This window comes from Thunnus thynnus, chromosome 18, assembly GCF_963924715.1.
Source record: "Thunnus thynnus chromosome 18, fThuThy2.1, whole genome shotgun sequence".
Taxonomy (NCBI): domain Eukaryota; kingdom Metazoa; phylum Chordata; class Actinopteri; order Scombriformes; family Scombridae; genus Thunnus; species Thunnus thynnus.
In genome coordinates this window covers 22,154,308-22,176,364 of record NC_089534.1, presented here as the reverse complement: position 1 = coordinate 22,176,364, position 22,057 = coordinate 22,154,308, and the positions used below count along the sequence as shown (strand labels likewise).

At 39.4% G+C, this 22,057-nt stretch overlaps 2 protein-coding genes across 8 annotated transcripts in view; one reads left to right on the top strand and one right to left on the bottom strand.

Annotated features, from left to right (window-relative positions):
• Positions 1 to 4,863, bottom strand: part of lama2 (laminin, alpha 2) — a 206,463-nt gene extending 201,600 nt beyond the window's left edge. For all 7 annotated transcript variants that reach the window (XM_067573019.1, XM_067573021.1, XM_067573020.1 and 4 more), the window contains exon 1: positions 4,696 to 4,863. In XM_067573019.1, coding sequence (XP_067429120.1) covers positions 4,696 to 4,762 — 67 coding nt within the window. In that variant the 5' untranslated portion in view covers positions 4,763 to 4,863. The remainder of the gene's footprint in view (positions 1 to 4,695) is intronic.
• A 99-nt stretch (positions 4,864 to 4,962) lies between these two features.
• On the top strand, positions 4,963 to 20,434 carry LOC137169708 (vesicular inhibitory amino acid transporter-like). Its single transcript, XM_067573030.1, has 8 exons — positions 4,963 to 8,277; positions 8,877 to 9,576; positions 14,118 to 14,254; positions 15,253 to 15,379; positions 15,571 to 15,773; positions 16,677 to 16,914; positions 17,197 to 17,359; positions 18,617 to 20,434. The coding sequence occupies exons 1-8, from the start codon at positions 8,057 to 8,059 to the stop codon at positions 18,922 to 18,924; spliced, it is 2,097 nt and encodes a 698-aa protein (XP_067429131.1). The 5' UTR covers positions 4,963 to 8,056; the 3' UTR covers positions 18,925 to 20,434.
• Positions 20,435 to 22,057: the final 1,623 nt, after the last annotated feature.

Sequence of the window (22,057 nt, the reverse complement as noted above, 5' to 3'; positions counted from 1 at the left end):
ACTCTGTTAGACATCTGCAGGAACCATCTTTACAACACTTTGGTTACTGCACAAACAGAGTCGATAGAGGAGCTCGGATTACTCCGCCGGCCTGCAACCACACTGGACTTGACTGCTGCTCCCCCCCCCGGAAAGGAGGCGCGGCAAGCGGTGCATGAGGAAGCAGAAGAGGGGCAAGCGCGGAGGTATCCAGGCTAGGCTAGTGGCTAGACCAACTCGCCCAGCCATACCATCCATCCTGCTGGCAAATGTACGATCCCTGGACAATAAAATGGATCACATACGACTGCTGAGGTCAGCGAATCGTAACGTGAGTAACTGCTGTGTGCTTCTCTTAACTGAAACATGGTTAAATGACAACATCCCCGATTCTGCTGTACAACTGGAGCAGCTAACATGCTATCGAGCGGACAGAACCCTCGTAAACGGAGGAAAGACTCGCGGTGGGGGAGTCTGTGTTTACATCCATGATGCGTGGTGCTGGGACGCTGTGGTGGTATGCAAACACTGTTCACCACTGGCAGAGTTTATGATGATAAAGTGCCGTCCTTTCTATCTGCCGAGGGAATGTACAGCGATTTTGCTAGTCGCTGTTTACATCCCTCCCATCCCCAACAGCAGTGACAAGAATGCAGCACTTTGTGAACTGTATCAAGCCATCAATGAACAACAGACAGCAAACCCAGATGGATTCCCCATCCTCGCTGGAGATTTTAATCATGCTGATCTTAAGACCATCCTCCCAAAACTTCACCAGCATGTTGATTTCCCAACAAGAGGAGACAACATTTTGGACCTGGTCTACACTACCCACAAAGGGGCATACAAGGCCTCACCCCTGCCCCACATCGGACTCTCTGATCACATCACTGTTATGCTAATACCAGCATACAGGCCGAGAGTGAAAGTCACCAAACCGGTTCAGAAGCAGGTACAGGTGTGGCCAGAGGGGGCCTCCTCTGCTCTCCAAGACTGCTTTGACACAACAGACTGGGAAATGTAGCAGGCAGTCACCAGACTCACTAACAGCTTCATGCACCAGGCTGTCAGGAAGCTGAATTCTCTCCCCACCCTACCACTCCCTCCTGGACACCCTGGACTCTGAACCCTAACCTTCAGAAACAGACTGTCTTTTGCACTACTACTGCATAGTATCATGCTGCTGCACTATTTGCACTATAGAGGACAATATATATATATATATATATATATATATATATATATATATATATATTTTAGTATATGTCTATTTGTTGTGCACTTTATTGTCTTACTTGTCTTACTTTAATGTTGCCACCGCGGGATACTGAGAAACGTTTTCTCAATTCTTCTGTATGTTTGGCACTGTAGAGAATTGACAAATAAAAATCTTGAATCTTGAATCTTAATGTTTATTTATCTTAACAATACTTTCAACAAACATCAAACAAACATGAAAAAATCTTCACAATAAAAGTCTCCCATTATTTAGTCATTTAAAAGCTTTTAATATGAAGCAGTAAAGCAGGAAATGTTGGGTTTGCATCAGCGGTAACTTAACACAACTCTGATAAGGCTGCCCCTCAGCAGGTTTCCTGAAAGCTGGCCGATCAGAACAGAGTGGGCTCATCAGGAGGGGGGCCTTAAAGAGACAGGAGCTACAACTGCCTGTTAGAGACAGAGGCTGAACTGAGGGGCTGCATAAAGGCCAGTATAAGATAAATAAGGAGTTTTTCTAACTGTGAATCATGCAAAGCTACTCTAGTGGAGTCCCAGAATAAAAATATAGAACTAGAAATGAGCATAATAGACCTATTATGCTAATTTCCCTTTAACTTCACATCTTTCAAACTTAGCCCTGCCTACTTCAAACCAGCATACAAAACAAAAATATAGAAAATCTCTCATATGAGCTAACCAAACAAAATATTGTGTGTCCATGTAGGAGCCCATTGTTCATAGTAAGAAGCTGATTGAGAAAATCAAAATGACTATTCATCTTCTGTTACCACAAAAGGTATTTTTACAAAAGGTATTATTAAATGTGTTTCCGTCTCTCTCAAAACAATATAAAACATGCTTTTGGATACAGAAGAAACAGTTTCAAAATCTTCTATTTCCGTTCAACCTAACATTGCATATTTCCAATCCCTCACAAACTCTATCTGGCCGCTTCAACCTCATCCTTTCTTTATGTCCTCTGGACCTTCTGTCTACCTGTTTCTCCCATCCTCTCTATATCACTGACGTCTCTTCCAATGCCTAATAACACCCTCCTTCCTCTCTCCTCTCTATTTCAGCCCTCCTCCTCCTCCTCCTCCTCCCTCTCTGATTATCTCCTGGTGTCTCTCTGAGCTCTGTAGCTGATAGAGAGCAGGCCTGGTTGACACGCCTAGTAATGAGGCTCCTCACGCAGATGGCCTCTCCCACCCTCTTCTAAGCACTTTCTCTCTCTCTAGTGCGCGCACACACACACTATGCCGAAACACACATATCCTGACGGCATCCCCATTCCCCTCTGCAGGAGGTCACTCCTGGGTCAAACAGTAGCTCAAGATGTTTTGAAGAGGATAAATAGAAAAGAGCATGACAAGCACTAGATTTGTTTCAACTTTCTATAAAACACACACATAGATAAACTCTACGTACACATGTGTACAAGCAACTTACTGACTGTCCTCATGCATTGGAAGTATTGTTTTCATCCTCTAAAAAAAGTCTAATTCTGCAGCAATTTGGTTAAGTGGGACAATTTGACTACTCTAAGAATCAATGTTTTGCATGAATGTTTTGACTCTTATTGTGCACCATGTTATATTGATTTTGTCCCAGCTGTCAATCCCCCATCTCTGTTGAAGGCTTTGTTGCCCATTTGTCATTGTTCACTATGTCACGGCCCCAACACACACACACAGCACATAATTAATCTTTCACAGTCTCACGAATACACCAAGTAAAAGAGCAGCAGCAGTTTTTCTCAGGTGTGTTTCATGGCATGATTTGATCTTTAAAGGAGTTGGTTCTCCTAAATTACATAAAAACATAGAATATATTCTCACACAACCCTATTGGTATCTAGCCATGCAGATTGATTTGCTTTTATTTGTCAAGGTTTTGAGATATCCATCGGAGATTTCTGGCTTCATAATAATACAATGGAGGTGAACTGAATTTAGTTTGTGGTGCTCAAAGCATTAAAAATTATATTCTGAAAATTCAACATGAATGTGTCTTTCCAGAAACAATATCCCTAGGGCGCCCTGGTGGCTGAATGGCTGAGGCGCATATGCCGCAATGTCCTTTGTTTGAATCCAGTCAGGTACCTTTGCTGCATGTTATTTGATTCCACTCTCTCCCCTTATTTCCACCAGCAACTGTCCAATAAAGGTGAAAAAATACCCCAAAGAAAATATTTAAGAAACAGCATCCATGTTACTAATGATCCACAGAACACACAGTTAAAAGTGTTCATAAGGACAATTTCCTTGGTATAAAATACTGTAGTTCAGCAGACAGTGAGGTCTGAGGACTGTCTAGAGTAACAAAGACACTGTTCCTGAGGTGGCATGTCGCTGTTGAATTTTTTAAATATCATTTTCAATACTCTGAGCACCACAAACAACATTAAATTCACCTTCATTGTACTGGGGTAGAGGCAAAAATTGTAAGAGATGGATATCACAAAACCAAAACTATATGCGTGGCTAGATCCCAATGGAAGTAAGAGAGAAAATGTTTTTCCATAATTTGGGTGAACATAACTTTTAAGTCACATTGTGACTGACATTTTTAGAAGAATACACCAAGGCAACAGGGAAACACTAAACCCAGCTCTATGTGTTTGTACAAGGCCCATAAATTCATATTTAAAACAACTGAACTTCCTATCATTCAGAAAGTGAGACCTGGACAAATTGCACAAAATCTAAAACAAGTGTGGTACACAATGAAAGGTTATAGTATAGATTACTTGTTATTTCACAAAGGATATCCTCTTTTGCAACCCTAAATAACCTGATGATTTTTTATAAAGGCACAGAACCATAGATTATGTCTCATTGGCTACAACTGTGAGAGGGTGAAAACTCACTAGGGGGTAGACATAAATTTGTGCAATGCTCAGTAGATAATCATAAACAGTGCTGGTGTAAGCAGTCACTGCAAAATGGTCAGCCAAACAACTATCTGTACTTTATTAGCACATGCAGTCATGCCAAGATCTGTCATGCTGATGTTCAACCACTTAATTTGATTTATGAGTCTAAACATAACAACTAAGACTTGAAGCTATTGTGTCTGACTGTTTCCCCAATAACAAAACCATCCCAAACACTCCGGCTAAACGCCCTTGCACGAGTGTGTTTGTAATAATTAGGTTTGACACAGTATCACGATTTGCATAAAGACTTTTAGACAACTTTGTGAGTGTGAGGGTAAAAAGTGACATTAATGACAAAATGCTCCTGCCTACCACACTGCATGTGCATCTGAGCAGGTTTACAAAATCTCTCCAATCGTGACTTCTTTCATTTAGCTAATGTGTTACGAGCTGTTGACTGATTAACTGATTAAGGGAAATGAGCAGCAGCCGTGAGTGAAAAGCACTGAGCTCATTAGACTGTTTCTCTGCGGTGAATAACTCTCGCTGTGCCGCGTATTGATTAATGTAGAGAGGTATTGATCAGTAGTCTTATCTATCAGTCTCTGAGGACTCACCTCTCTGCTGAGCGTTGCAACATTGCCATAGCAACGCGGTCAGAAGCACGAGCCGGACTCGCTTCATGTTTGTCCAATCTGAAGTTTGATATCGTGCCGCGCGCGCTGTGCAGTCAGCGCTGTCCTCTCGCGCACCTCTCTGCTGAGCTGAATGTCGACGGAAAGTTTGAAAGAAGTTGGTCCAAACTCTCCCTCTCTCTCTCTACTCCTCCTCCTCCCCCTCCTCCCCCTCCTCTTCCTCGCTGCTCTCCCCCTCTTCCCTCCAGGCTTAAACTTGGGACAGAGGGAGGGAGAAAATAATGAAAAAAATATGGAAAGGTTCAACAGAAGTTCTGAACTTCACAAGCCGACTGAGAACAAATCAAAAACAGATAAAGAGCTGCCTAGATAGAAAGGTTTCTTTTTTTTCTTCTTTAAAACGTTAGGCTATATTTATTCTGCTTTAAAAATATAAAGTACCAGTCAAAATTTTGGACGCACCTTCCCATTCACTTGAAATGAGAAAGTGCGTCCAAACTTTTGACAGGTACTATATGCAGATATACAAAACACAATCAAAAAGACACCAAAAAAAAGTAAAAGAAGAAAACTACTGATGTTGTACAGTTTGGTCAAACTTAAGTCTCAACTATTGAAAAATCCTCCATGCAGTTCATTTTCAGGATATCCATAAACGGTGCCCATATCCTTTCAACGTTCTTAGATATTCCTTTTAATTATTTTGATTTATTTTTCCATAGATAACGAGATTCAAAGTCCTTTTAGCAACTGATTCAAACATGGCTTTAGTGACGTTTTCCAGCACACAGCAAATGTATATTTGGCATGACGATAACAAAAATATACCATCTTTTTTGAAGGACCAGTTTGTAGATTTCAGTGGCATCTAGTTGTGAGGTTGCAGATTGCAACCAACTGAATAGGTTACCCCTCACCCTCCCCTTCCAAGCCTGTAGGAGAACCTAGCTTTGCTGCGAAACTCGCATAAAACGCAAAAGGCCCTCTCTAGAGCCAGTGTTTGGTTTGTCCATCCTGGGCTACTGTAGAAACATGGAGGTGCAACATGGTGGGCTCCGTGGAAGAGGACCCATTCCCTATGTAGATATAAAGGGCTCATTCTAAAGTAACGAAAACACATCAATTCTTATTTTCAGGTGATTATACACTAATTGAAACATTCCATTTCTGCCAAGTCTGTTCCACTAGACGCCACAAAACTCTACACACTGCACCTTTAAGTTGTACCGTATAGCCTACCAAGTACAACATAACCTGGGGCACAAAGGACGTTAACAATTAACAATGTGGGAAATGTGATATCACTTTCTTCCAAAAATCTTTGATAAAAAGTTTTTTTCTAAATAATATGAATTACTTCAAATTTGATGGTTATTAGAAAGTTAAAAAATTGCGGGTGTTATTATATGATTGCCAACATTTATTTACATTTAACTGTGTTAATACCTACCAAATAGAATATGATAAACACCAGCCATGTGGATTTCACCCAGAAGCCCATAAATGGTTGGTATAATGGCTAAAGTAATAAATAATAATAATACATTTAATTTGTACCACACTATTCAATCTTAGTGAAACTCAAAATGTTTCTAATCTACAAAACATTAGTAATGATTTATTAGCCATTAATAACACCACTCGTTATTATCTTTATAAACACCTTTTTAGAAAGTGGTACCAGATAATCAGATTACTCTGTTTTGTAGCTCACTTTCTTTCCCTAGCACGCACACACACTCACACACAGACTATGCAGAAACACACGCATCCCCCCCCGCGCGCTCCACTCTGCAGGAGGTCCAAAGCGCTCCTGGGTTAAACAGTAGCTTGAGATGTTTTGAAGAGGATAAACAGATAAAGACATAGATAAACTCTATGTACACACATGTGTACAACTTACTGACTGACTTCATGCATTGGAAGGATTGCTTTCATCCTCTAAAAATGTCTAATTCTACAATAATTTGGTTAAGTGGAACAATTTGACTAATGACTCTACGAATCAATGTTTTGCATGAATGTTTTGACTCTTATTGTGCACCATGTTATATTGATTTTGTCCCAGCTGTCAATCCCTGATCTCTGTTGAAGGCTTTGTTGCACATTTGTCATTGTTCATTGTTTCACACAATAAACCAAGAGCAGCAGCAGTTTTTGTCAGGTGCCTTTCATGGCATGATTTAATCTTTAAAGGGTTGGTTCTCCTAAATTACATAAAAAATATAGAATATATTCTCACTTAACCCAATTATATATTAATAGGCTTTTCCACCATTCAACAAGCACATCTGAAGGAGTATACAGCCATCTTAAGTAGCACTGTGAGTGAACTTTCTGCTGCCGGTAAAAAAAAAATAAAAAAAAATTGAACATGTGAGACCGCCTGCCTTGAGTGTGAGGCAGGTGCTAATACACCAAATCCATAAAGGGCTTTAAAATATACATCAGTGTGCTCCAGAAGCAGAGTGGTTTTGGATATAAAAGCTTCAGATGCTACAAAGCAAATGAAACACTGCATCAGTACAGCTCTGGCTACCAGGAACAAAGCAGCACAAGGGATAAGACAAAAAAAAAAGAAAAAAATAGTTGAAAAGTGCGAAATGGAGCATAAATTACATGAGACGTGAGGGGAGCAGGGCAGGAAAGAACGGAGTTGGACAGAAGTTTTGGTCCCTGTTACACTACTGTTCTGTGGCTCCTCCTGCTGCCCTGCACAACTCACCACACTCTGGGGCAAAAAGTTGAAGTAGTTTGGTGCGCACACTCATAAAAACAGAGCTGAGTGCACATACAGAGACTTAAAATACAGTAAGGCAATAGAAACATTCACTCTTTGTGTTACAAAGCCCATAATGTTGCTTAAACCTTTACAAAAACAGACGTGAAATTAGTTGAAACTGACTTCTACTGGAGCAAACAATGATGGCGCAATGGTTGCTAAATTACACCCTACAAATGGTAATTATCAATATACCACCTATAGGTTAAGATTTTCATGACAGCATTGCTTTAATGTGATAGGAGGTTATATAGTATGTAGGAATGTAAGACCGTATACATTTCATTGTGCAAAAACTAAAAGGTAGGTATACTAAGTTGTTATGGCTTTGCCCTCCACTGCATCCCTGAGTGCAGTTATCTACTGTGGAGGCCATTATTGCTGTTTACTCCTTCACCGTTGAAAACATCGGCAAATTATAATGTTACAGCTCACCAACTTGTCAGTCACTTTTTCACACTCCTGTGCATGTGTGTAGTTAAGCAGGTGTGCTTTTGCCGTTGTGTATGTCGCTCATGTGTTTGTGCAGTTTCTTTATGGGCAGACATTGTAGATGTGTAAATGTGTGTGTTTGGGTTGTGTATGAGTGTGTTAATGTGTCCAGTGTCAGTCAAGCTTTCTCAGACCCGTAGACCTCCAGACACAGAGAGGCTGACTCCGCAGGCAGTGAGGCTGAAGATGGGCTCTCCTTACTGGGCTCGGAGCTCTGGGCAGCCCATGAGTGCTGCTGGGTCTCTGTGGGGCTGGGCGGTGTCCAGATTACACCTGGACTGGACAACAAGGTGAGTCACATCATTTATAAACCTAATGTATTTTTGTATGTATTGATTTAGATATTGAAATATTAGAGTGCAGTTACTCCAAAAAAGGATGTTTTTATTTTTTTTGTTTTTATGATATTTATTCAATTATCACAATTAGACAGAAGCATAAATATATTTTTGGGACTTTTTATACATATCTATCTATACAAATATGTGTAATATATGCATGTTAATATCACACATTTATAATTATATGCATACATTTCACACACATTTTCACACACATCTTGTTCTTTAAATATAATAATAATTAGATGTTTTTCATTAAGTTAAATTTCACTAGATTGCGACAATATACCACAGCAAAGATTTTTGAAAGTGTGAGGTGGCTGAAAGTCCCTTCAATTTAAAGCAGACAGTCTGCACTTCATCCTCAAATTCATTCAATTTACATCTGAAGGAGTAGAAATATTGTTGAGAACCTTAGTTATTTTTGTAAAAACTTTTGGAACTCATAATCGTAGTGGAGCAAAAAGATACTGTTTGGTAAGTGCTTCTTGGTAAAGTGATTGAGAACACAGAAACTTCAAACTCAGTAAAGTGGTTTTGATCTGCAGGTTCTTTCAGGAAGATGAAGAGATGCTGATTCTGACCCAATGTGACGAGTTGAATAGAAGCTACAATGAGGACAACAGATTACCTTTTGAGAATGTGGCAAACAAAAATATTGCGAGTTCTGATGACGCCAGAAGAAGCAGACCATCATCTGGAGTAAACAGCCTGTCTCTGACTGAGCAAGATAATCCTACTATGATAGAGAGAACAAAAGCTCCTGACCTGATGGGATCCACCAGCACTTCATGGCAGGAGAGTCCAACTTTTAAAGAAAGCAGAGCGACTATAATCTCCACTGGACCCAGAACTATCACCATGACATCAGCTGTCTCTACAGTAGACCCCCCTTGGTTAAGAAACAACAGGCCTTATGACAAAGAAAGAAGTAAATCTTCTGAGGTACAAGCAGGCAACAGTGAGGAGAACTCAAGTTTCAACCAAAAACAAAGGAACAAGAGAAGATCCTACAGGTTGGTCAAACATCTTGGAGGGGATATACAGAAGCAGAGACTTGCTGAAGATGGAGAGGAGAAAAAAGATGAGGAGGGAATCGAAGAGGGATCTGCTCAGTTTTTCACCAGCTTGGAAGAAGAGAGAGTAAGGATGAGTTTAGCTGGACCAGTTCAGAGCACCACAGCTTTGAATCCTACTTCAACCATCACCGCCTGGGAGGCCGGCTGGAATGTCACCAATGCTATACAGGTAAGGGAGAGTTTATGTATGGATATCTGTTACATACATAAGACATTATGAGTTGAAAAAGCAAAATGCGACTGAAAAAGATGTCATGATTGTTGGGCGAGAACTTCAGGAACATTTCAATTCAATGTACATTGTACATTACTGTCAACTATTCATGAAAAGCATTGGTTTATACACTTGCATACATTAATTTTCCTGCTTACCAAGCAGCCAGTCACTATGGTATGTATGAGGATTGACATGGATAGTCATAACCTGTTTGTCAAAGTCCACGCATTTGTCTTCAGAATTTGGTTTTCCAATAACATACTTCAGCTAACTGCAACTGCAATGATTATTTTGTTTCTTCAATTTCCGCATGCCTTTCCCCCTCTTTCTCCAAAACCTAATGTCTGTTTCCCCCCTTTTCTCTCGCAGAAGACAAACGCCAAATGCAAATACCCCCCTGTTTAGGCGCCAAGCTGCACGCTATATTCAAAAAGCATTAAGTTTGCAGAGTATTTCATCTGCTCCCATTGTGTTTTAATATTACTAAACAATGCTTTGTGATCTTGCAGGCTTTGTGTCAGGCATTCTCCAGTCTTCATAATCAAATAAAGCATGAATCACATTTAAAAAATAAATAAATAAATAAAAGCTCACGGTCACAGTGTATGTTCTCGTGGCGATAATGCTAATAGCTTATTATGCTGTAAATGCTGGGCCATATTCAATCGCTGCGCTCATGTAAATGTGTTCTTTCACTGAATAACTGTAGTGTAATTGAACAGTGTCACTGGGTCCGTAGAGAATACATTATGACATTAGGGCATCAGTACAGTGTATGCATGCATACACACACACACACACACACACGCATATGCAGGAAAATGAAGACACAGATAGTCACATACACATGCAAACATGTTCCATCAGGAATTGAGGTGAATTTGCATCAAATGCTTTTGTGTGAGATTGCTGTAAACACACAGAATTTTAATCATTGTTAGCACTGTTGTCAGCCCATATACATACATATACCAGCACGTGATATTTAGTAGATAAACAAGTATTTTATGTGATTGCTTTATTGATGCAAGTCTGTCTGTCTGAGTGCCAGGATTTTTTTTTCTTCATTAGAAACAGAGTGTCTGTGCCTTGTCTTGTCAGACTGTGATATATTCCATATTACTGATTTAAATCAAATATTCTATCTGTAATCTGTAATGTAAACTCAGTGCCTTCAACTATATTTGGATTTAGTAGCAACTAGACATACAACTAGACTGTGGTTTGTATGGTTCTAATTTTACTTTACTTGCGGTAAGGTTTCCCAACACCCTCCTGGATTGCTGGGTTAGTTAATGTTTTGCAGGTTCTTCATTTCCTGCAGCGCACTGTAATCAAGAACCTTAACTGAATGGATTGCTCAGTAATCCTCTTGGTCAAGGTTCATGTTAATAGTTAGGTTAAGTAAAGATCTCAGACAGTGATAAAAGAAGCAGAACATATTTCATGTATAAACACCTTTCTTTGCAAAAATAAATGACAAATCTATTTGTTAAGGGGCTAACAGATGTCCTAATGCTCGTCAAAAAGGACAGCAGTTTTATCTCCTATCAAGGCTAAAAAGAAAATATGTATTTTCCGGTGGTGCTTTATTGATGCCAATATAACTGACTGTCTGCCAGCTTAATAAAGTTTTTATTAGAGAGCAAATTTGCTGCCAGAAATGCAAAATCCAGCTCCATCTCTCAAGGCTCCTGACTTGGGAATATTATTAAACTCAGTTCAAATTCAGACCTGGTTGTTAATGAGGTAGCTCCATGTTGTGTGTCTTCATCGCAGATTAGCAACATGGATCTTTTGTTTCTGACACTGAGAAAGGCTGATGTTACTATAACTACCTATGATTGAAGGACATTTCAGTTCATGAATGATGTTTTACTTTAAAGTGGGTTGAAAAAGAAGTAAATATGATTTTCAAACTCATATAAGCTGTAGGGAAATGAAGAATGTCCTCATTTTGTTTTGGAAAGATGGCTGTCAAAAGTTATTTGGTTCATTGCGCTGCCAAATCATCTTCCTAAGACCCTGCAAGAAAAGCAAGGCTGAATATGCTGCAGGTTAGTGCATCAAAAAAGTACACTTTTCCAGTTTTAGTGTAATCTTCAACCAGTTATTCAGTAGATCTCTCCTTCATCATCATCATCATCATCATCACCAATATTATCCTCATTACAAACATTACCAGAAGTATCATGTAGGACTGCAAGTAAATGATTCTTCATTCATCAATATCCAATTGCAATAAGTATCTGGCCTAACCTTTATTTACCACAACAATTATTAAAACCATCATTGATTCATTCATTGCTTGGTAGTCTATAAAACATCAGAAAAATGCCCATCACAACTTTCAAGAGCCCAAGAGGACATGTTTAAATTGCTTGTTTTTTTCCAGCCAACCAATATATTCATTTTACTATCATACATAACAGAGAAAAATATCAATGTCTCACTTTTTAGAAGCTGGAACCAGAAAATGTTTGTGTTTGAAAAATGACTGAAATGATTAATCAGTGATGAAAATTCGTTGCCAATTTCTGTCTAACTAACAGCTCAATAGACTAATTGTTTCAGCTCTAGTATCATCTTCACCAGGAAAGTAATTGTCACCATTGTTGTCAACCTCATTATGGCACTTTTCATGATCATGATCAGCAAAGAAAAGGGAGTAACAGTGGCTAACATCCTCTCAATATATTTCATAAATTTTGAAATTCACATTACTTGTGTACAAAAATCATGTGGAAATACATGTGTCCATCTTGAAAGGATTATGAGACAAAAGCACAAATTGCACACATCCTTTTCACCGTTTTTTCCACCTCAGCAGTGGAATTTAAACAAAATAACCTTGATTACATTTAGGAATACAATTTCTGTTATGTAAAAAAAAAAAAAAAAGGCACTTTCAGTTATTTAAATGTCAAACCTGTCGGTGTCTGGTGGCGTCTGCTCCATCTAATCCCCTCATGGTGCGGAAAGACATTTCTCTATCACTTTTTGTGCATGGGGCATGTGCTTGCATAAAATATTGTGCATGTCCTGAAGGGCAACAGTTGAAATCTTCCACCTGGGGAGTCCAGACAGGAACAGTGAATGTGTAATAATCCTTATTTTTTCAGCATGTGTCGCATGCTGCTTGGTTACCGATATTGGGTGTGTAAAGTATGAAAAAGAGCGTATGTGCTTGGTCAACATACCCTGAACAAACAGATTTTTAAAGGAAGGAAATGTCAGATTGTGGCAAGATAGAGCTGAAAAGAATGTTTCGTCTCTTTAGCTTCTTCTCCATCTTCTTCAGAGCCAATCGCAGATTTCTTTTTTCCTCCCTTGTTGTACCCCTTTGTGATTGGGAGCTGCTTCAGGTTGTGCTCAGAGTAACCAATGAGGAATTAGCTGGCAAAAACACAGAGAGAAAAAGAAGTGCAGAGAGAGAGTAGAGAGAGAGAGGAGCGGGGAGGGGGTGAGGGGGGGGGATGAAATCAGATACTTGAGCGTCAGATTTCTCTCAAACTGCTTTCATCCCCAGCAGCTCCATTTTAACATCAAAGCTCTATCAGCATATGCCTAACAGACACCAGTTACGACTTAGTAACTTGAAAGTGAGAGACTGCGTGCACGTCTGTTTATGCGTCCGCAGTGTGTGTGTGTGTGTGTGTGTGTGTTAGCGTGTGTCTGTGGTCTATGATGTGTTTCCACAACTCTCTCGGTGAGTCTGTGTATCGCCGTGTTCCAACATCCAAAACACAGCAGCTCCATCAAAGTAACTTGTTGTCTCCTCTGATCTCCCCTTCTTCTCGCTCCTCCAACCTCCTGCTCTCAAGCCGCGAGGTCGCACCTTTCACCGCCCCCCCCTTCCCTCCTTTCCGTTTCGTTCCTCTCCTCCTCTCCTCTATCTTCTTCTCAGCTTACCTCGCCTTTCCCACCTCCATTCTCTCCTCGCTCTTTGCTTCTCTCTCTGGCAGTCACAAACATTTTCCCTTGGTGATGGGCCAAAGCTCAACTCTCCTCTCCCTTCTGCTCCTGCTGGGCTCCTGCATCCTCAAACTCTCTAGGCATTATGCCAAAAATTGTCTTCTCGCCCCCTCGTCATCCTACCAGCGTCCTTTTTCTTCACTTTCTCTTCTTTTCTTACCTTAATCTTTCTGCAAAGTTTTTGAATTTTCACATTTTACCTTTGTCTCAATAATTATTTCTTCTGTGTAAAATGAGCATCCTGCAGATAGTGAGTGAGTATCTGCTTTGTACCATAAATCTCCCGTAAATCTTGTTTTGATTTTGTTTTTCTTTGGCTTAAAGGGGGGAAAGTGGTTTTGTGCTGTAAAGCAATCCAGTCTAAAGTAACCCAGTGGATGATAACAGGGTATTGGGGGAGTTTTTGAGGCATTTTCAGTAAGCTCTTGGTCTCTTGTCATATCTTGTCTTCCTCACTATCCCCTTAAACCTATCCATCTATGTTCTCTCTCTCCCTCCTTCTCTCTTCTCCCCCTCAGGGTATCTTTGTGTTGGGTTTGCCCTTCGCTCTGGTCCAGTCAGGCTATGTGGGTCTGGTTCTACTGGTTCTGTCAGCCTGGGTTTGTAACCACACAGGAAGGATTTTGGTGGCCTGTTTGTATGAAGAAGAAGAAAGGTATGGTTTCTATTATTTTCTGATCTGTTCTTTTCTACTGGTGTAATTACCCAACTGCAGTCAGGTTTACAACATTTGTATTACATAGCAGCATGTTTTCAATTTAATCTGCTTACTCTTTTCCTTTTCTTTAAAGCAGAAATATACTCAGCATCTTTTTAAACTTTGTCTCATTGTTGTGGTTTCCAACAAGCAATAACCAACTAAGTTCTTCCTGTTTTTATTCCCAAGATTTTGTTGGGGCCTAAACACAAAGTAGAGAGTAGAGAATGTGTCTTTTTGTTCATTCAGCAATGGTGAGCCTCAGCAGCAGCACCACCGTCACAGATGAAGAGAAACGTGAATGTGTTGGTGTGTAACAATGTTATTTGTGTTTGCTTTCACATCACTGGCTTGTGAGGTACATTTGAATTGAACAAAGATTCTGATGATCAGTTCAATTCAGCCGAGTTTGATTTCAAATATATACTGCAAGCTATTAAAAAGACGGGAAAAAAACCCTTTTTGTGCTCACTTGGACACACACTGGCTTCAACTTTCAACAGAGCTGAAGTCTGTAGCGGCTGCTCGGCTCTTGAATAGCCTGCCGGAGGCCATTAAGACAGTCTGAGTCTGTTGGTGCTTTTAAGATGCACCTTAAGACCCACTTTTATTCTCCGGCTTTTCATTGTGTTCTGATTTCTTGGGTTTTAATTGTGTTTAAACGTGTTTCTATTTTAATCTTGCTTTATTTTTACAACATCTGTTATGCACATATATGTCTTTATGCTTATATGTCTATACATGTCTGTCTTTGTGAAGCACTTTGGCACAAAACTCTGTTCTCTTTTTAAAAAGCTGTATAAATAAAAATCAACTTGAAACTTGAAAACACTTTTTGTAAGATTTCAAACATTTATTCAACACTTGCCTCAAAAAACAGTAACAACAGTCAAAAGTATGAATGTGTATCAGACTCATTGTATCATGGTAAAATGTAGTACATGTGTGTCTTTCAGTGGAGGGTCTTGCTCCGTGCCAAATATCAGAGTCCGGCACAGCTACCAGGACGTAGTAGAGGCTTGCTGCAAAGGACTGTGGCCCAACTGGCCTGGACTTGGGGGATGGATGGTTAATGTAGCTCAGGTAACACAAAAAACAAATATATGTGATTTTGAGACTTAAATTCAAACTAATTAACTTGTCTAGGTTAATTTAACATGAGTTAAGATTTACATGTTGATGTTGGTGAAAAAGAAATGTCCATTGTTTCCCACGATATAGTCATTTCATGGAGTAAACATCCTTGTTTGCACCCCTGTCTCTTTCTTCTCTAGGTCATTGAACTGTTGATGACCTGCACCCTCTATCTAGTCGTCTCCACCAGTCTTTTGTCTGACAGTCTATCAGGATTGGCTGTTCCTCGATCAGTGTGTTCACTGGTGTCTCTGGTGTTCCTGCTGCCCTGCCTCTTGCTGACTGATCTGAGACCGGTCTCCACCCTCAGCCTGCTCTGCTCTCTGGCTCACATACTGATCAGGTGACTGAATAAAAGAAGCATCACATTCATTCTGACAGAGCGGTGAATTTTGTGCACGTTGCCAGCTGATCAGTATCAGCTGACAAACCCACCAATCCTGTTAAATCAATAAAACAAGGCGGTCTTTATAATCTGACAAGCTCTCATTCTCACTCTTGTGATCATTTTGCAGCTGCTGCTGGTTATGCTGTCTGCTCCCACCTGCTACACGCCCCTGTTACTGGTTGTTTGATTTATTTCTCATGCCAGGTGTCTTGCATGAGGCAGGGAAAATGAATCTAGGTCTCCAGGTTCTCTGGCTCCTTGAGCTCTTGGAGCCCTCTGATCTCTTTGCTTTTATTTAGCTATTAAGTCTTGTTAATATACACAATACTTCTCAGTTTATTTCCTGATCATTCAAGGAAGAAAAATATTTAGTCTTGGGGTTTATTACACTACAGTAAAAGGTCTGATATGCTTTCTTGTGTATGTGACTGAACACAACTAGTTTTGTGAAAATATCAAAACTAGTTACATTTGTGAGGGTGACACTGTATCAGCAGGACGTGTTCATATCAGTCATTGTAGTTACTTTTTATTTGTCTTATGTTATTTTGAATTTAGGCTCAATTTACAGATTTGTGGCACTAATGTTGGTTTGATTTATGGGTGCATCCAAATGAAATTTAGAAAATACATTATGAGTTTTATACATTTGACATGTGTTCTCCCATTATTCATTTCTGCTTTAAATTGCTGTATTTCATTTTCTGCAATTGATTTATGCCTTCCTTCTTTCTCCTCATCTTTCCTCATTGGACCCTCCTCTACAAATAAATGTTTAAAAGAATGAATTGATGAATGAAAGGATTATGCTTGCCTTTATTAGAGCATTCTCTCCTTTTGTCTCTGCCTCTCTGTCAGCCTGCTGGTCATGTTGTACTGTCTGAGTCGGGCCAGCAGCTGGTCTTGGTCTTGTCTGTCTCTGTCTGTGGATCCAGAGGACTTCCTCGTCTCTGTGGGTGTCATCATCTTCTCCTACACTTCACAGATCTTCCTCCCTCCTCTGGAGGGCAGTATGGAGGACAGAGGGCAATTTAATGCCATGTTGGGATGGACTCATGGTGCTGCCTGCATCATGAAAACTATGTTTTCTTTACTGGTTAGTAATGTTTGGTACAAAATCTAATCAGATTTGTGGTGAATAGTTGATGGCTTCTGGAGTAGACATTCATTAGAAACCAAAAGTAGTTTAAAAACTGCAACTTGTCTTGTGTATTTTAAAATTCCACATTACAGCTTCTGAATCTTACTACTAGAATTTGTTGAAAGCCAAATTTGGCTCAATGTCTACTTTGAAACAGCAGGTCGAATCAAAGGATGGAAAAAAGCTAATTGACTGATTGATTGACTGATTGTATAGATTGTTTTCTTCCTCCATTAGGCCGTTTTTACCTGGGGGGCAGAGACCAGCGAGGTCATCACAGACAACCTGCCCTCTGACCTTCGACCTTTAGTCAACCTGTGTCTGCTGGCTAAAGCCCTGCTGTCCTACCCTCTGCCATTCTACTCAGCTGCTGAAATACTACAAACCTGTCTGCTCAAAGGTGAACAGACCTATTTTATAGTTAAACCTCTGATCTCACGCAAAGTATTGTCCCCATACATGGAGTAAAATTTCCTCCAGGCCATCTATTGAGAAATCTAATTTATAGTAGATTGTACCCATGAGATAGAGCTGAGGTGTGATCTTTACAGTAGATCTATGTTTTACAAGTTAAATAACTACTGTGTAGATCACACATGGCCTCAGGGAGCTGTCATTTTCTTTGCACATTAATGAATACTCTGTGAAAAAGCAGAAGTCAGGAGAAACAGAGCTGTGACTGAAGGTTTGCACATTCTAAAAACTCTGCATGGTCCATGATAACAGAGATAATGAAATTGAATCAGTCATACTTCTGCCCCCTCATACTGTCAAGTTGCCATTGAGCAAGACATTCACTCCCAAATGACTTGGGTAGTCACCAGTAGGAAGCTATGGTTGGACTGGGCAGCTCTCAGGTGGAAATCCCTGCTGCTTTTTGGATGATGTCGCTGTTAAGAGCATGAACAGTCAGTTGACAGATCACCACCCACCCTTGAGCAGCCATCTTACTAACTACTGAATTTATGGTTCCTAGGAGAAAAATGATCCAACATGACCAATAAAGTAATATGACAATCATTAGCAAAATATGTATTTAGATAAACTCACACTGAGCACTTGATATACAGCTTCTCTTAAGTCGCATCATTCACTAAACAATCATTGAGCAGATATTTACTGTAAATACTGGATACTTGCTGTGACCAACATGATCAAGAAGTCACTGGAGGTCCATATATTTCCATTTCAGAGTTGAGAGATCAGGTAAACTGTGCCAATGTGTGGACTGTCAACACATAGTCACCAGAGCTGAACTTTACACAGTTATTAACTGTCAACAGTAATGAGGTCATCTGACTTCAATACGTCCTTGTTTCTTGAGTGATGTAATGCAGTTTCATGACATATATTTTCAAATGCAGGCCTTTAAATGCATCCCTGTTCTCCACAGCTTATACTTGAGCGCAGTGTAAATTGTCAGTTTTTAAATATTACCACTTAAGTGGTACTTGTATTGCCTCATTAAAATAATGTCATGCTGTAATAATGCCATACTTTTTAAAATTAGAGGCTACTGACACCACTACACTGATGCTATTGGAAAACAATGATTCATAAAAGAGCGACCCATAAACAAAACTTGTTTGTCAGGCCATCATAAACTACAAAAAATTCTGTATGTCTTTTCAACCTCTCTGCTTCAATCCATCTCCAGACGCTGCTGTCTCATTGAAACATGGAGGCTTGTCTCGTTCGGCACTGCTTGTCCGTGGCGCCTTGCTGATGACATCATACCTACTGGCCCTGCTGGTGCCCAGGTTCTCCCTGCTGATGGGTTTGACAGGCAGTGTGACCGGGTCGGCCATGACGCTCATATTGCCGTGCCTATGTCACCTCAGACTGCAGTGGGGACGCCTCACTGTGAGGGACCGGCTGATAGATGTGGGTATACTGAGTCTAGGGGTCATCTGTAGTGTGTCTGGTGTGATTTGTTCTGTAAAAAGACTAGTAGAGGGGCTGTAGGGAGACAGGGTCAGCTGGTCATTTTCCTAAAAGTACAGTTGCAGGCTCTCCCTTGTATTACTCTCTGTGTTATAATACTGTATCAGTGCATGTTTACAGTTTGTTTTCTACAACCTAGCTTTTCATCTAGTGACATCCATAAAAATTCTGAAAAAAGTTGTTGCTGTTGTAATAAAATGTTTAATTCATAGCCATTATAGCAGCATGACTGAAATATCTTAATAACTATTGGACAGATTGCCATGAAACGTTGTACAGACATTCATTGTCTCCAGATGATATAACCTACTGACTTTGGTGATCCCCTGACTTTTCCTCCAAAACTTTCCCTTGTCCAGTGAAATATTTCAACATCTACTGGAAAGATTGGCACAACATTTTGTACCCAGATGATGAATCTCTAATGACTTTAGTGATCCTCTGATGTTTCTTCTACCACCACGATGAGGTTCACATTTGTGGTATTGAGTGAAATGTCGAAACAACTGGATGGATGAGATTGGATTCATACATTCATGTCCTCATAGGATGAGTTCTAATAACTTTGGTGAGACCCTGAATTTTCATCAAGTAAATATTTATTTTATTGTCCAATACTTTGGTGAGTTATATACCTTCAAAACTACTGAAATATTACACATAATGCCAAGTCACAAGAGTGATGACAGAATTTATCAGCAATACAAAATGAAAGTTAGTGTGTCAGCCACATGTTTTTATAAGCTTCTTATAGCTTCACCTGTCACCAGCGCAGTGACAGGTGAATTGTGGCATTCCATTAACCAAACATCAAAATGTTAAAATCTCATTTCCCTTTGCTGTCTCTGTTTGTGACAGGAAGAAGTAAAAGTAAATATTTATGGTTTTGGATTGCCTTGGATAGCAAATAAATTAGTTTTCTTTCGGTAAGAGATTGTCACAAGTTACACATGCAATGTCAAGAATGAACCATGTTTTCATTGAAATATAGCATGGACGTTTGTATATATGCTATGCAAGTTAAATTTTTGTTCCGGTGTATTGTGTTGCTGTGGAACAACAAGACAATTATGGTCATAATACCAGAGCAAGCTGAACTATAGTACAAAGTTCTATTTTTGAAGAATTAATGTCTAGATGAACAATTTTTGTTGTGCAGCATTGTTGAAAAGTGCAGTTCTCTGTAATATAAATTCACTTTTCTTTATCTTTGTTGTGAAAATAATCTTATTAGCCTCAACCTAGTTACAGATAATGCTAATACAGATAAAACACTATTAATTATCTTTTTCTCCTTTGGGCTGGAGAAGAGTGACAGATACTTGTCTTATCTCATGTCTGAATTTATAATGTTAAAATATGTGTACAGGGAATGTATGTGTGAGTTTGTGTGTGTGTGCACCATGGCAGGTGGGAGTAAACTTGGCTTTGGTTCGACATCTGTTCGTGTGCATGTAACCCATTGTGGGAGTGACTTCAACCACGCTGAGAAAAAAAAATAAACAAGAAAAGAAAAAAATAGGAAGGGGACTTCATTGGTTTCATTTTTCATTCTGTTAAAAACATCTGAATGAAAATGTGAAAAATGAAAGGGAAGAAAAACGAGCAGGGAAAAGATAAGACTGAGAAAGGGCAAAAACAAGAGAACTGAATCACAGATGAATTAAAGAAGGTCAAGAGAAAAAGAAAGTTGCAGAGGAAAAATTAAAGTTTTCAGTTTTTCCTGCAGCAGTTTGATGTAACCACAGATGATTCAGACATCTGTGGGAACATTGTATTCTTAGTATTCACTCCTAGAAACACATGTATGCACATCACTGCACAACAGTATCTCGCAAAATGTAGTCACACTAAAACATTTCCTGGGATATTTCTTTCAGAAAAGAAAATAGTAGCATTCACTAGCTGAATATGTGAAAGGAAAGCAAAGGCGAGGTGGAAGGTTGAGAAAAGAGAGGTTAAGAGATGTTTAAAGACGTGAACGCAACATGAAACAACTGCTAAACCAAATCTGACTTGTTGTTGCACCATAAAGGACTGAATTTCTCAAAAAGGCACAACATAGACCTGGATCAACCTCTGATCATCAGTACATCACAGACATAAAGTTCTCAATAGCAGTGGTGCTACTGTTAAGATGCTATTTATGGCAGTTTAGTGCAAATTAGATCATATCTAGCTAGCTAGATAATTCAGCTAATGTTAGCTCCCGGAGTTGGAAAACACCGTCTCTGACTGACTTTTTAATGTTACCAGTTGACACATGATATTGTGCTAAAAGACTGAGGCTAAAGCTACATGTCTGAGGAAAAAATCACAACATGTGATTCAAATAGAGAGTAATGCTAAATAAAAAAAAGTTGTAGAGCTAGTTAGTCCTGGTATGATGAGGTATAATAAGGAAAAGTATGAGATCAGACTCAGATCCTTAATTCATTCTAACATAGCTATTTAGCTTTCATACTTGATCATATTTTCAGACAGTAGCTATGTTTTAAGTGTTAATGTTTCATGAGAAAAGGCTTCCACACAGAACTGATACACAGTGGATGCGTTAGTCATGGACAAAGCTTTAAATTATAACCTGTAACCCCACAAAATGTAGTTAGCTAATGAAGTGCTCCTTGACTTTGGAAGTAAATCCTGGGTTACTACTTTAGCTAGTTAGCCAGAAATGCCAACATTTGCAGCTTACAAGCTTCTTGTGTTTTTGGTTTTGGAAATTGTAAAAAAAATAAAAAGAAAAAGAAAAAAGACACCACCGTCAAAAACTCTTTAAATGCTGTGTATCGCTCTTAGTAAAGCCCCATGCACACCTACCTGTTCAACGTGTGTAGAAATCCAAAGCTTGATAGACCTGCTATGCCTGGGAAGGTTGCTATAGGTTATTATGACTTTATGATTCAGAATGATCTCAATTTGCATTATAGTTTTGAGTTGTGAGTGTAGCAAATTAACATCACCATCTAAAACATAAATAAGGAACTCACATTTGGTAGAAAATAACCACAATATAAGCAAAATTATGTATCAAAAGGCTTCAACAAACATGCTATTTGTGGTTAAAATGAATACTGAGTGGCGCTAACAAGGTATAGGTTATAATAAAGTAATAATAATTTGTCCACATATCTGTCTTTTCTTTCCCTCTTAA

Excerpts from the sequence above, each read along its gene's own strand:
- LOC137169708 (XM_067573030.1), top strand. The coding sequence starts at position 8,057 with ATGTGTGTGTTTGGGTTGTGTATGAGTGTGTTAATGTGTCCAGTGTCA. Across the intron at positions 9,577-14,117 it reads ATGTCACCAATGCTATACAG|GGTATCTTTGTGTTGGGTTT; the intron begins GTAAGGGAGAGT and ends TCTCCCCCTCAG. Across the intron at positions 14,255-15,252 it reads TTGTATGAAGAAGAAGAAAG|TGGAGGGTCTTGCTCCGTGC; the intron begins GTATGGTTTCTA and ends TGTGTCTTTCAG.